We start from the raw sequence: 15,815 nt of genomic DNA on the forward strand, positions 1-15,815 counted from the left end.
CTGCAACACCGCGAGGGAGCAGCGCTTCCCGCCGTTGTGTCATGGCAGAATTTTTGGCCCAATGTTGGCTTGATGAGCACAAGCAACTATCACTAATAAGAACATAAGCAGTGCCTCTGCTGGGTCAGACCAGAGGTCCATCACGCCCAGCAATCCGCTCACGCGGCGGCCCATCAGGTCCAGGACCTGTATAGTAATCCTCTATCTATACCAGGGATCTCAAAGTCCCTCCTTGAGGGCCGCAATCCAGTCTGGTTTTCAGGATTTCCCCAATGAATATGCATTGAAAGCAGTGCATGCGCATAGATCTCATGCATATTCATTGGGGAAATCCTGAAAACCCGAATGGATTGCGGCCCTCAAGGAGGAACTTTGAGACCCCTGATCTATATACCCTTCTATCCCCTTTTCCTTCAGAAAATTATTCAAGCAAAGCTGAGCGTTTATTGAACAAATCACTCTATACAGCCGCAAGTTTCCCCGGACTCCTGGATAAAAGCTCACGTACTTTAGGCTTTATAGGGTTCTGAGCCTTCTTATCCAGGGATATTTTCTCAGGTGCAATATTTGATATGTTGCTATATTTCTTGGCACACTAAAATTAGCCATTTAATTGAAAAATAGTTAATTTAAAAACTATTAGAGAGGCAAAAAAACAAAACCCAACGACATTCAAGACCAGTGATAGTTCATATTAAGTCCATCTGTTGGGATGCATTCCATTGTCAGTTGGATGTGAACACTTGAGGTCCCTTTGTCTTTATCTGAAAAGAATTTCCTCTTACTTTCATCTCACTAGGAGGTTTTATATTTTGAGGATTTGTTGATTTGCCACCATGCAATACAGATAAGTAACAATCTTCTTATCTATGTAGAGTTTTTAGGTGTAATGGGAAGCAGGTGGCAGAGACATTGAACATGCTATGATGGTCTCATTTGCAACTGGCTCCGTGAAAAATCACTAGAGTTCAGGTTGTGGGTCTGAGCGTTCACTTAATATCACTTTTTGAAGCCAGTTTGATAGTGTAATATTATTATATATATTATATTTATTACTAGTGTTTTAGCCCGTTACATTAACGGGTGCTAGAGTAGATGTCTGTCTGTCTGTTTTGTTTTTTTAATTTCTCTCTCTCTCCTTGGATGCTGTCATTCTTTCTGTCGGTGTCTTTCCCTGGCCCCTTGTCTGTCTATCTTTATTTCTAACTCTATCCTCTTCCCTCAATCCTGCATGTGGCCTTTTTTCTTTCTCCTCCCCACTTCCTTCCAACGTCTGCTCCCCCTGTCCTCCACACTTCCATTCAGTGTGTCTCCCTCTCTCTACCCCTTCCATCTACTGTTCACCCTCTGTCTTGCCCCTCTCTTCTCTTTCCATCTAGTGTCCGCCCTCTCTCTCTCTCTGTTCCATATGGCCTCTCTCCATCTCCTCCTTCCTTTTCCCTTGGTCTGGCATACCTTCCTCCTTCCCTCCAAGCCACTCTCTCCCCCTCTGCTCCCTTTCCTCATTTAACTACTTCATTGGGCAGCAGCAGCATTCACAATTCATTGCTGTTGCTGGCTTCAGGTCTTTCTCTCTGGTCGGTCCTGTCTTCATGAAAACAGGAAGTAGGCAGGACCGGCCAGAGAGGAAGGCCTGAAGCCAGCAACAGCAGCGAATTGTAAACGCTGCTGCTGCCTGAAGCACCCGAGGCAGACGCTTCTCTCCCCTCCCAGCCCAACCCCCGCTGACTCTGCGACCCTCCCAGCAAGATGACTTTAATATCAAACCTCCCTCCAGCGTTGGCAGCCGCAGCACGCTAAACAGGCTGCTTCGCGGCTTTCTTCTGCCGTTGAGTCCCTCTGTTGCGTCATTGATGATGTCATCAGTGACGCGGCAGAGGGACTCAACTGCAGGAGAAAGCCCAAAGCAATCTATTTAGCGTGCTGCTGCTGCCAACGCTGGAGGGAGGTTTGTGCCGGTATGTGCAGAACCGGTATGTCCCTCCCCCTCCAGTACGTGTGCAGCACTTTGCGCGGCGCATCCTCCCACGATCCTGGGTCGGCCACAGCGCTCCAGTGTGGGCCCTAACCGCGCATCCGCTCTCCTGCCTGCCACGGACCTACGGATCACGGACGCACGCAGGCAGGAGTGCGCATGCGCGGCTAGCGTTTTATTATATAGGATTATCTATTTAAGGTGATCAGTGATAGAGCTGTTAGTTTATCACCATTGGGTAATTTAAATCTCCTTAGCATATAGTATTGATTATATATTTTAAAAAGCTCAACCCTGATGAAAGTCTTGAAACGTGATTTGCGTCGGAAGAGGTGCCGTTCCAAAGATAAAGTTTGATATATTGCCCGTATGATCAAGATAAAACAGCGTTCAGCTCTAATAGTAAAAAATAAAACAAATAAATGTCTTCATGATTCTGATGAGAATCAATGACGCCTGCAGCCAAGGAGGCTGAAGTTACCCTAATGCCATTGTGAAGATCCTCTGGAAATACAGTTTTCAGGTGTTGCTGTAGTTGTTCTTACTTCTGGTGTTAGCCACACCCATAGTGGCGTTTGGCAGCCTAAATTGCCTATGTGGATGCGATTCTGGCACGTATCATTTAGGCACCGGTAGGCACATTAACAGTGCCATTTTTGTGCCGTTTCTAATATTTGCCCCTTACTGCTTACATATGGGTGGGAGTAGAGGCTCATGTGCCAATGGCCATGTAGTAATGGGTTCATTAGCGTGTGTCTATTAATAGGGAAAATACAAAAATCTGTCTTTGTAGCTCAATGGTGAAAATGGTCTCGGTGCATGGGAATAATAATAATAACAGCTTATATACCGCAATACCGTGAAGTAACCCTTTACCATAATTTGGTGAAAGGGCCCCTAAGTGACTAAGCAGTGCTAGGATGCTCTAGTATAGTACAAATGCATACCACCCCATCATCCTTGTTTTTAATAACCTAAATTTTGCTGGTTTGTTCTAATGGCTGCACTGTTCCAATTTTGCTAAAAACAGCACAGTCCGAGACTAGGGCCCATGTCTCTGGAAAAGCTGCTGCCTTATCTCAGCCAGATCTGTGGCTTGAAGCCTTTAGCATGTTTGCTTGTTTTTCTGTTCCATTAACTCTTGAAAGGGTTTTAAGCATGCTTTGCTCAAGTGAAAGCACTTGTTATGAAAGGTCTTTCTAGCTAAAAGTGCACACTTTGTGAAAGTCTTTGCATACTTTTAATCATAAATACATTTCCGAAGGGGAAAATCACTCCTGAAAACCGTTGGTAATGGTGGCAGCAGGGGAAGGGAGATAATCTTTTCTTATCATAAAGATCTTTTGCTCTCCTCATTGGCTGCATTCTAAAAATGTGCCAGTAGATGGTGCTTGCCTTTGTTGTTGGGCCTGATAAAATGTTTTGGTTCTACTGTACAGTACAGTATATTGTTTATGACCATTCATAGGGATACCTGCAATGGTGGGTGAGGAGAATCGAACCACACAAACACACAAGAAGCTAATATTCTTTGTTCTGTGCTCTTGGCAAGTTTTTTCATTTAGTGACACTGGTAATTAAGGAGCAAATCATATTGAAGCCAGCGTCCAAACAATGTATGCTCCTAATATTGGAGCACTTTTTTTTACTAAGCTATATATTTTCAGGTCCCTTCACCTATAGATCTATTTTATTATCATCATAATTATTATTTTTAATTTGAAATACTTGGACTGCCTTCTAGGCTGAGGTTTGCTGCACTGCATTTTCAGAAACAAAAAACAGGAAGTCTAGCAATCTTTCCAAATATTTTGGGGAGCTCTGAAAATGCACTTTGGCAAACTATTCACTTTATTTAAAAAGAAAATGCCCATCTCTCATTTGGAAATAAACCCATAAAATTCAACCACCATCTCTTCTTCTTTGCTTGAATTTTATGAATTTTTTTTAATGTAAATGACTAATTGCTGAACGCAAATACTGCAATCACCAAAGCTAGTCAGGTGGCTTTATGGTTGGGATGGGGATAATTGGTTTTCAGATAGGCCAGAAGGTTACAGTTCAGGATATGGCATGCATTAATCTGTTATGTTTCTTTTTCTACTGCTGATCTCTTCTTATGAGAGGACAGAGAGAAGAGCAATTCTGATGAATCAGCGGAAACCATTTTCTGGCATTTGTGGCTAGCAGATAAAACAGCATGGGGATAAGAGTTCAATTTGAGTCGCAAGTGAATTGTGGTAGGAGAGGAAAATATGTCTCTTTTTTTCCCAAGTTTCCAAGTTTATCAAAATTTGATATACCGCCTTAAAACTGTCAAAGCGGTGTACAATACATTAAAATTATAAAGAAATCAATGACATACCATCAGTACTTTGGGTAGATACAAGACAAATCGAGAAAAAAGGAAAGAAAGAAAGAGGATAGGTTAGGGGAACTGTGCTTTTCCTTAGGAGATGTTTAGTAGGGAGAGGTCCGTGATTTCCTTTTTGCTTGGAAGAAGATCATAAATTGTAAGTGTCCCTAAATATGAAGGTTTTTAAATTTGTTTTAAATTTATCGATATTTTCCTCTTCTCTTAAATGCGCCAATAATGAGTTCCAATGTTCAGGTGTACCAACAGAAAAAAATGCGTTTTCTGGTGTTACCATCTGTCTAACAGAAGGAATATGTAAAAGATTCTGGGTATTAGATCTTAGCGTTCTAGAAGAGCAATGAGGAATTGATCTGTCCAAGAAATTTGGAGTGTGCAAAGCTTTTGTTTTAAGATGATCACAAAAAGCATTTTTTTTTTTTTCATGATTCTGTGAATTCCTTTACTTCGGAGCATCCCAGACACATTTGGGGGTCACAACCTTGGGAGGTACACCATAAGACATTATTGTCTTGCACCACCAGGGGCTCATGTGCTTTCTGGAGCCATGTAGAAACAGAGAAAAATGAAGGCAGATAAAGACCATTTGGCTTTATCTACCTAACCATGCCATCTGCTATCCCCTCTTCTCCCTTAGAGATGCAACACAATTGTCCCAAGCTTTCTTGAATTCAGAATTGAGGCTGTGGGCTCAGAAAGCATGGTGAACGCTGCTTTACTTTATCTGCTGTAAGGTATTCTACAAATGCTGAAATCCTCACCTTTTATTTACACCAAATTTCCACCTTATGTGCACAGTTAAGAAACCCGAGGCGTATGCGTGTTCTGTATTGAGTTTTCTCAATGGGAGTTCCTTCACCAGCCAAGTTTCAAGGGCCTCTAGCAAATCATTATCTCCAGTACACTCAGGCGCATCCACAAATCACAGATTACTACATTGGGATCTGTTTTTGAGCTCTTCAGGCTTTTCCACTTAGGTCTGAGGCAGTTTGTAGTCTGGGCTACATCTTCCATGTTTGAAATTTGCTGCTCAAGCTCACCTGCTCTTCAGTGAATATTCTACTGGTGGTGGTTAGTGATTTTCATGCGCTGACCGTTGTCAGCTAAATTAGACCTGAATATTCAATGCTGGACCACGTCTGGGCACCAGCATTAACTATCCAGGACTGATAGCTGCAACTTATGGAATCCCCAGCTGATATTCAGCTGGGACCTGCATATTATATTTATGCAGTTCCTAGCTGAATATTAGCTGAGATCCACATAAAAGTATCTTTACCTCCTTCCTCTGATCCCCTTGAAGAGCAATAGGTCTTCTTCCTTCTTCCAGACCCCCCACTCCTGGTCCCTTCCAAAAATCAACAGCCCTCTCCTAAAACCTCTCCAATACACCCAATCCCTTTAGCCCCCCCCCTCCTCTTTCATTGGTCTGGCGGGGTCTATGGGCAGGACTAGGGTTACCAGATTTTTGCTGGGCAAAAAGAGGATGCGTGCCCTGCCCTGTTCCATCTGCAGCCCTACCTTGTTCCATTCCTCCAACCCTAGCCCTAACAAACCTCATCTCTTTGGACCACATCTCGAGAGCATCCGCACATGCCCAGATGCCCTCCAGATACGGCCCCGAGCTCAAAGTTTTTCAAAACCCAGACAAAGTGCTGGGTTTTGAAAAGCCGTCAATATGTCTGGACAGTCCTCTAAAAAGAGGACATGTCCGGATAAATCCGGTCATTTGGAAACCCTAGGCAGGACTGATCCCCAGTCGCTCCTGTCCATGCCGACTTGCAGTTTCAAAATGGGTCAGGAAGGAGGGGCTGTTTTTCGTTGGGGGGTGATAGGGGTCCTATTGTGTGTGTTGGGAGAGAGGGAATACTATGTAATGCCCCAGGCCACCATCCAGAATTTATTAAGGTGCCAGCATCCGCAGGCCTACTGGGCAAAGTTGGGGCTGCTTTGTATGTGGTTCTATATCCTCAGCTATGTAGATACCAGTACTGAGTATTGCTTTCACCTGCGTAAACAGCTGGCTCTTCCCCCCAACTCGACCCTCAAAACACTCCACTTCTGCCCACTTTGAAAATGGCCAATCAGTGGCAACATTCTAAGGCATTACCTGACAAGTGCTGATGAATACTGGCAGCCGGACCACTGAGCACAGCTGAAGCGGACAGGAGCCACTTTTCTCCGCTTAAACTGCTTAGATCGGGCTACTATTTGGGGTTTTGCCAGGTACTTGTGACCTGAATTGGTCATTGTGGAAACAGGATACAGGACTAGATGGACCATTGGTCTGACCCAATAAGGCTATTCTTATGTTCATATGATACCTTTTTTATTGGGCTTAGTGATTAGCCTTCAAAGGTAACTCTTCTTCATTTTCTGGGACAAGCTATCTCCGCCACTACTTATTCTTACTCTGCATTTTCTGTGTCATCTTAGACAGCATCATACTTAGAAACACTGTATGAACCAGCCAGTTGACTACCTTCTTCCCTTCACTACCCCTTAATTGGTAACACAGCTATTTCCAGGAACTGCTGGGGGAAGGTCACGTGATTGGTACAAGGTGCATTGCATATTATTACTCACATAGGGAGCCATTCATCTGACACTATACACGTCACAGAGACCTAGGTGGCCTTGTTAGTCCACTTTTTAAGGTAATAGAAATAAAACAAAGAAAAGACAGTAAGATGATACCTTTTTATACTGCTTTGCCACCCTGTTGATCACCCATCCATCTCTCCTTATTTCTGAACTCCTACCGTTCCCCATGAGACTTTCACATATATGCTCTGATATATATCATCATTTGCTCATTTCTGAAGAAGAGTTGGCTACTAGAGAATGACACGGTGACAATATTCATCACCGTTCCCGTCCCCGCGGATAACCGCGGGAAACCATCTTCATGTCATTCTTTAAGGAGAGAAGAAAGATCAGAGTATAATTGGGCACAACCACTGACCCGCAAGTTTTGCTTTGAAGAATGCTGGTGTAGAAGGACCGAGGTTGAAATAGACACTAGAAAATGACATGGGATTATTTCCCACGGTTATCCGTGGGGACGGGAACGGTGATGAATTTTGTCACCGTGTCATTCTCTATTGGCTACCTTTTGAAAATTCTTTACAAAATGCATTAAATTAGTCCACAATAAAAGGTATCATTTTTCTTTGTTTTGTTTTATTTCTATCTTTTGCTGAACCTACAGAGCATCCCACCCTAGGCTGGGATGGAGGTGATTTTCCCTTATCCCCTGTGGAATTCCTGAGTCTTGCCACTGTAAAGTCCAGCCAAGCTGATTTCTGCACCCCACCCCTCCCCCGCTGTTCTCTTCTTTTCACGCCAAACATAATTTGCTTAATCAAGCCAACAAAAAACTGTCTGACCTTCTGCTGCCAGGTCCAGCGAAAGCAGTGTGGACCCATGCTCAAAAGCTTTCTGTGGCAATAAGAGTTGTTAAAGACTCTTTAACTGTCGTGGAAAGCTGCCCTGCCGATGCACATAAGAATTTTCCATGGCCTGCTACCCCAAGCATTGTAGCAGCCGTCGAGAATCCTAAGTTAATGCATTACAAAGGAGCTCATTAGTATTCTGTAATGCACAGCAAAGGATGCTCAGTTTTACCCTGAAAACTTTTCGGCAGGGTCTGAGCTGTTATAGCCTTACTTTCCTGTCAGCGCCTGAACTCTGATTAGCTCAAGTATTGACAGAAAATAAGGCTAGAGTAGTCCCCGCTGTAAAAGTTTTACCCTCCCACCAAGCCTCCATTTAAAATTTTTAAAAACCCAGTCCGCAGATAGCCCCCTCCTTCTCCCTCCCGCCAAGCCCCGGTGGTCTTTGACAACCCACCAACTCCTATATCTTTGAATTGAAGATGGGTAGGAGGGATGCCCATTCCCTCCTGCCAATAAGCCTGCCTCTTCAAAATCACAGGCCTTCCCAGTGCATTTTGGGATGCACTGGGAGGGGCCTAAGACCCTGATTTGCTTTGTGGAGCCCTGCCGTCTCAGCTGATTGGGGATTCATCTGCCCCGATCAGTTGAATTGGCAGACAGGGAGAGCAAGGGCTGCTGCTTTTTTTTTTTTTTTTAGCAGTTCAGGCAGGCAGAAGGAGGAGCTGTTAGCGATTGTTCTTCTGAGCAAGTGCTAGGCACAGTTCCTCCCCCTTTTACCGGCGATGTTCCGTACAAATAGCATGCATATAATTTGCATGCTATTATGCTGAGCATCACCTGTACAAAAGCCTGTGAAAAAAAAAAATTGCTCCCACCATGGTATCCTTTAGGAAATACAACATTTTTTAAATAAAGTTATCTATCTGTCTTGCAGGGAGCAGGCCAGCTCCTCCATCATGCAGCATGTTTACCCTGGAAAAGTGTTGTTTTTGTTTTTTTTATTAATTGCTAAGAAATATCACAAATCAGCTTGATTATAAGTCCAAAAACTTAAAGGATGAATGCAAAAAATAAAGTAAATAAAGGGAGTGTGAATTTTTCCTGTACCTTTCTAGTTATACCTGTGTGCAAGATGGGGAAACAGGGAGACTGCTATAACGAGTAGGGACTGATCTGTGAATAGTAACATTTTGCTTGTGTGTCCAGCAAACTACAACTTCCAGTTTCCTAAAGTGCTGTTTTAGAAATGAGTGCAAGGGCTGGGGTTCTGCAAAGATGTTTCCATGCACCAAAGCCCTGCTCACAGAGTTCACTGTGAGCAGAAATGATTAAATTCCTGGAAACTGCTTCTTTCCGACTGACAAGAAAAGTGATGCAATGAAATCAGTATTGTGTGTGTGCATAAAATTATACTGCCAGTATGTCACCTGCATCTTGTCTTTTATTTCAGTAATAGATCCGTGATTGAATAATTGTAGTCTCTCTGTCGTGGCTGCTATGTCTCTCTTAGGGCCGCAATGACACCTGGATCGATCACAAAATAGAAAACAAGATTTGGACTGTTGCTGACCAATAGCTCTCTTCTCTTTTGATTCCAACAGAGAAAACTGGTGAAGTACATTGGCAAACAGCTTCAGTGCAAACTCCATGTGCCTCTCACGGAAAGGACGACAACGCTGAACAGCTACCCCAGAGTCAGTGACTGGCTGTACACGCTTGGCATAAGAAAAGAGGTCATACAGGTGGGTTTAATCTAGCTTTTACAGAATCTGGTGAAAAGAGCTTTTTAGAAGAGAAGCCTGTCTCTGAAATCAGACGAATAATCCAACCCTCTGGAATGTGAATTTCGTAATCTGCTGATTACCGAGTCTGGATTTGTGAGCCTGTGCCTATGCTCCAGAGATTATTATTATTTTTTTTTTTTATGCTCCAGAGATGGCAACTGTCCCTAAATTTACTGGAGTTGCCCTGCAGACCCATATAATTGGAAAATCACAATATCTGGGGGGTTTTCATAATTCAATTATATGTTATATTATGTGAAAACAAATACGCTCCAAAAAACAAGGCAATAAACCTCACGATAAATGTACAATAGAGAGAAAGCGGGGAAGGAACTGTACATATCAACCTGAGATAGAGTTTATTTAATACAATTAACTGTTATACACGTTCCTTGTTTTCGCTTTATAGGAAAAAAGCCTGCCTTGGGGGTTCAAATGAGGATCCGATAGATGGTGCTCAAGCACTCCAAAATAAGAACTGTCTGGCAACGTAAAAAGGCTAAAAAAAACCCTATGTATTAAAACGTAGGGCAGCGAGACCATTGTCTCTCTGGTAGAAAAACATATAACGTTTCGCTCTAAGACGGTTATTATTTTGGAGTGCTTGAGCACCATCTATTGGATGCGTAGGAGGGAATGCTCAATTGTACAATTGCGATATGTGGCTGCAGCAAGTATAGGAGTTGTTCTGGCTGCCAGAGGACCTCTTCAGCTGGTGGGCCTTGGGGGATCCCCAGCAGCTCAAGTATTTATTATTTGCTGGGGTGGGGGGAGCAATTTGTGTTCCTACCCACTTTGGGCTCATGCCTACCCAAAATAGCTTGTGTGGCTATACCTCTGGCCTTAATATTTCCAATTTCACTTTTTTGGGGCTGTGCCACTTCCTGTTTTTGTTAACTGTTTGTGCCTTAAGGTTTCTACTTTCACTTAGCTTTGTCACTTCCTGTTTCGATGCCTATAATGGACAGGAAACGGGAAAGTTCACTGTAGCCCAGTTGTATTTCAACCTTGTCAGACTACTTTGATGAGGGAGGGAAGGAAGTTAGGAAACCAGAGGATACAAAGAATTTGGTGGAAGATTTTAAGGCTTCTCTTTCATTTCTAAACATTTCTTTTGGCTGTAAACAGGTCTATTTCCTGAAAACTAGCATTGGCAGACCAGATCTGTAAAGGAAACAGAGTTTTGCATGCAGGGACAGACTTGACATTGAATATTTGGGCCTTTTTAAATGAAATGCTCTTTAAAAAGAGAAGTAAAAAAAATTGCAAGTGATGTTAACCAGGCCAGTAATTACCATTCATACAAACAATAGTCAGGCCCAGATGCACAAAGCTCCATCAACTTGGTAAAAAAAACACTAGGTTGTGAGCGAATTACTTATATCGGGCTATGTTCACACAAATAGCATGCAAATCATATGCATGCTATTTGTTTGGAGTGGCTTTGTAAAAGAGGGGAGGAGCTGTGCCTGGCACCTGCTCAGAAGTGTAGTCTGTATAGGGTTACCAGATTTTACGTCGGTGAAATCTGGACCCCTAGACTCACCCCCCCAGGCCCACCCAGTTTCACCCATTCCTGCTCCGTTACACCCCAACTCCACCCCAGCCCTGTTCATTGGGCAGGAAAGCATCTGCGCACGTGCAGATGCGATGCAATGACATCACCCGCATGCCTGCGTGTGCGTGATGTCACTATGTTGCATGCGCGAATGCCCCCTCCCGACGCGATTTCTTTTCGAAACCCGGACAAAGTGCCGGGTTTTGAAAAGCCATCTGGACCCCTAGACATATCCTCAAAAGGAGAACGTGTCTGGGGAAATTCTGACGTCTGGTAACCCTACATCAGTAGACAGAACTCCTCCTCCTGCCAAGGAGCAGTAGCAGCCACGGAGAACCCTTGTGTGCATCGGAGGTTGTGCTTCCGTGACAGTAAGACTGCTTGAATGAGTCTTACTGGCATGGATAGCTTTTGAGCATCGGGGCTGCAGTGAGGTATGAGAACTCTTCAGGGTAGGGGAGAGGGGTGCACTCTTCAAAGTTATTTTATGAAAACTATGTTTTCAAGTAGAATGAATTTGGTTTGGATTTCAAGGTAAGAAATTGGAATCCAAACATAAAAAATTTTAGCAGCCTAGAAAGTGGTGGCAAATGAACATATAAGTAAGACCAATGATCCGTCTGTCTCAATATCCTGCTTCCAAAAATAGGCAATCCAGGTCACAAGTACCTGGTAGAAACCCAAACATTAGCAACATTCCTTGCTATGGATTCCGGGGTAAGCAGTGGCTTCCCCCAGGTTTATCTCAATAGCAGATTATGGACTTTTCCTCCAGGAACTTGTCCAAACCTTTTTTAAACGCCGACACGCTAACCACTGTTACTACATCCTCTGGTAAAGAGCTCCAGAGCTTAACCATTCTTTGAGCAGGAAAAATATTTCGCCCTATTTGTTTTCAAAGTATTTCCATGTAATTTCATTTAATGACCCCTGGTCTTTGTACTTTTTGAAAGAGTGAAATATTGAGTCACTTTTGCCTGTTCAACACTACTCAGGATTTTGTAGACCTCTATCATGTCCCCTCTCCGCCTTCTGTTTTCCAAGCTGAAGAACCCTAACCTCTTTAGCCTTTTCTCTTATGAGAGGTGTTCCGTCCCCTTTATCGCTCCCCTTGGTTGTTCTTCTTTGAACCTTTTCTAATTCTGATATGGAGCTCATTTTCAAAAAAGAAAAATGTATAAAGGGACAAATAGACATTTCTTGCCAAACCCTTCCAATTTTTGCAATCTATTTTCTAGATTAATTTCTGTGCTGTTCATCTGCAATTCATCTAAATCTCAAGGGGACATGTTAGAGGTGGAACTGGGGCGGGCTTATGATTTGACGTTTTTCTTTTGTTAAATATATTTATTGAGTATGTATATGCTAAAAACTTTCAATAAAAAATGATTGAACTGAAGAATAACTTGTACAGAAAGCAAGATTAGTAATTCTACATAGAGCAAGAAATACTTCAACAACATTAAGATCATTATAACTAATATGCTCAAGTCCTCAAATTATGGACGTTTTTCTATAATAATCGAACATTTAAGAAGATGTCCAAATTAGAATTTGGACATTTGGAGCAACTCGTAGACCTGTTTTAAAAAATACTCGTAAATGCTAAAAATGTGCCCAAACTGACCAGGTGAGCACTGAAGGGATGTAAGCATGACCCCCCCCCCCCCCCCCCCCACACACACACACACTCCCCATTGGTCACTGACCCCCTTCCACCCGCCAAAGATTTGAATGAAGCAATACATACCTATCTGTATGGCAGCTACAGATGTTATGGTCTATCCTAGTAGAACAGCAAGCAGGTCTATGATGTAGCCTGGTGGTCAATAAAGTGGACTGTAGAGAAGGGGACTCGGGCCCATATCTCACTCTAACTGCTATAATTGTGGTCAGGGGAAGTTTTAGACATGCTGGGACTCAGGGCAGAAATTAAGGAGGGAGCCTGTGATTCCCTCTCCTCTCTGCACTAGTGCTGCCCGATTCAGGGAAAATTTTTTGATTTGATTTGGCTAAGGTTACCAGACATCTGGCTAAAACCCAGACATATCCTCTTCTTACAGGACTGTCTGGGTGCACGGATGGACTTTCTAAAACCCGGTAGTTTGTCCGGGTTTTGGAAAGCCGCGTCTGGAGGGCCTCTGAGCATGCACGGATGACATTACATGCATCCGCACATGCTTGGAGACCCTCCAGACGGGGCCTGGAGGTCAGAAAACAAAGATGAGGCTTTCTAGGGTGGGGCTAGAGGCGGAAGGGGAGGGGCTGGGGCAGGGCTAGGGGTGGAACGGGGTGAGGCCGTGTGTCCGGGTTTCTCTGGACAAAAATCTGGTTACCCTAGATTTGGCCCAATGAATCTATTTTTTATTTTTTTTTAATTCGATTCGCTTTTCCTGCCCAATCAGGTGTTAGTTTGTTTTTTTTCAAATGTTCTGGTGGGTTTATTTTGTAGACTTTCCACCCCCCCCCTCTTTTTTTTTTTTCCTTTCCAACCCCACTTCAACACTGTTGTGTAAGGATACACATTTCAAATCTGACATATTGTAATCACAAAATAGAAAATAATTTTTTTTTTCTACCTTCCACTGTTATGTCCCACATTTGTTTCTTTCCCACTGTCTACCATCTCTCTCTCTCTCTCTCTCTCTCCACCTTGTTCCCTGGGTCAACCTCTGTTCCCCTCCCTGCAGCATCTCTCCCTTCCTCCTCTCCATTATGAGGTGCAACATTTCTTTCTCTTTCCCCATTCACCATCTCTCCCTGCCCTTTTATTTATTTTATTTTATTTTATTTAATTTTCTATTCTGTTCTCCCAGAAGAGCTCAGAAATGGTTTGCATGACTTTATTCAGGTACTCAAGCATTTTTCCCTGTCTGTCCTGGCGGGCTCAGAATCTATCTAATGTACCTGGGGCAATGGGAGGGATTATGTGACTTGCCCAGGGTCACAAGGAGCAGCGTGGGTTTGAACCCACAACCCCAGAGTGCTGAGGTGTAGCTTTAACCACTGTGCCACACTTTCCCCCTTCACCTTATTTCTTTTCCATATTCAGGATTTCCCCCTCTCACCCTTTTGTATCTCTTCTCCCCCTTCCTCTCCTCTATCTCAACAATTCTTTCTCTCTTCCCCCATGTGCATCATCTTTTCTCCCCTCCCATCCCCCTGAGCATCAGCTTACCTCCCCTTCCACTCATTCCCCTGTGTAGCAGCTTTCCATCCCTCCCACCCTCCCATTCCCCTGTGCAGTAATTTTCCATCCATCCCATCCTTCTGTGCAACATCACCGACTCTCCCACCATGAGACCTGACATACCTCCAAGGCCTCTTAAAGCAGCAGCACTGGTAGGTGATCAGCAGTGGCATTGCTCTGAATGGGCTGCTCATGGCCTGCCCCGCTAAGGCTTCCCTCTGCCGTGTCGTAAGTAACATCATCAGTGACGTGGCAGAGGGAAGGCCCTGGTGGGGAAGGCCGCAGAGTAGCACCTTCAGAGCAATGCCGCTGCTGACTGTTCATCACCGCTGCTGCTGCTTTAGGAGGCCTTGGAAGTATGTCAGATTTTACCGAGGGAAGAAAGGAGTGTTGGTCGCTGAATTGGTAAATACAATTTTCTTGGACAACAAATTGATTTGAATTGATTCACCGAAGTGAATGATTTGAATTGGGCAACATTACTCTGCATCTCCGCCCCCCCCCCTAATATTCCCCCCTCCCATTACTTACTACTACACATAAAACAACTTTAAATGACTTGTGTACACTTAAAACAAAGACAGATCTTTCCAAATACAGAGCAAGGGATTACAAACAAATAGAAATTGAACTGGGAACCCCAAGAAATTAAACTCAGCAATATTACAACACTGGAGAAATAAAAAGATATGTATTTCTTTCTGTACTGAACACACAGGGATCCCAGGCCATCTCCCTTGCTGTGGCTGGTGGTGATCCCAAAACCCTGCCAGTTGAAGACCACCTCTTCCAGTTTGGCAGTCAGTAATATCCAGGCTTTGCAGCTAGCGACAGCGTCTCTGCAGCGCTTGAAGAATTCGAGCTGCTGAACTAGAGAAAGAAATCTTCAGATGGCAGGGCTCTGGGAAGCCCACCAACTTAGGTATTGAAATTTTGCATTTGGTAGGAGGCATGGGGCATGGCAGGAAGAAAATGTAGTGCCTACTCACTTTGGGTTCAGGCCCACTGCCCACCCCTACCCCCACCCCTCATCAAATGTCTAGTAAGCCACTGAACACAGTAGAAATATCTGTGATGCACATATCCAAAAGCTAACATATTTAGGTAATGCATTTAAAATGAAACACTTTTTTCTACCTTTGTTGTCTGCACATTTTATTTTTTCATCATTTTGGTTCCATTTTGTCTCTTCTGCTTTCCAATGTCTTCTGATAATTTCCTTTCCATTGGTTGCTGTCCATATGTCTTTTCTCCTCTCCTGTCTTGTTTTATTCCGTCACTACTCCTGTCTTTGATTAATGATCTTTCCTTTTTAGCTCTTCCTCTCCTTTTCTGCCTAACCGACCATTCAAATTTCACCCTTGTCCTTTCTACTTTTCAGCTGTTTACAAACTTTCCTTCTCCCTTTCTCATGCACTAACTCTCCCATCTCATGCCTTCTCCAGCCTCCTATTCCCTTAGCATCTTTCTCTCCTCCTTTCTTCCCCTCAGATCTAGTATCTGTTTTCTACCCCCTTTCCTGCCTCCAGATCTGGT

General features: G+C 43.6%; 1 protein-coding gene across 4 annotated transcripts in view; it reads left to right on the plus strand.

Moving 5' to 3' along the window:
• Positions 1–15,815, plus strand: part of KSR1 (kinase suppressor of ras 1) — a 256,106-nt gene that overhangs the window by 121,329 nt on the left and 118,962 nt on the right. For all 4 annotated transcript variants that reach the window (XM_033922274.1, XM_033922275.1, XM_033922276.1 and 1 more), the window contains exon 2: positions 9,349–9,489. In XM_033922274.1, the coding sequence (XP_033778165.1) occupies positions 9,349–9,489 (141 nt within the window). The remainder of the gene's footprint in view (positions 1–9,348; positions 9,490–15,815) is intronic.

The sequence above is a fragment of the Geotrypetes seraphini genome, chromosome 15 (genome assembly GCF_902459505.1).
Source record: "Geotrypetes seraphini chromosome 15, aGeoSer1.1, whole genome shotgun sequence".
In the NCBI taxonomy this organism is placed as follows: domain Eukaryota; kingdom Metazoa; phylum Chordata; class Amphibia; order Gymnophiona; family Dermophiidae; genus Geotrypetes; species Geotrypetes seraphini.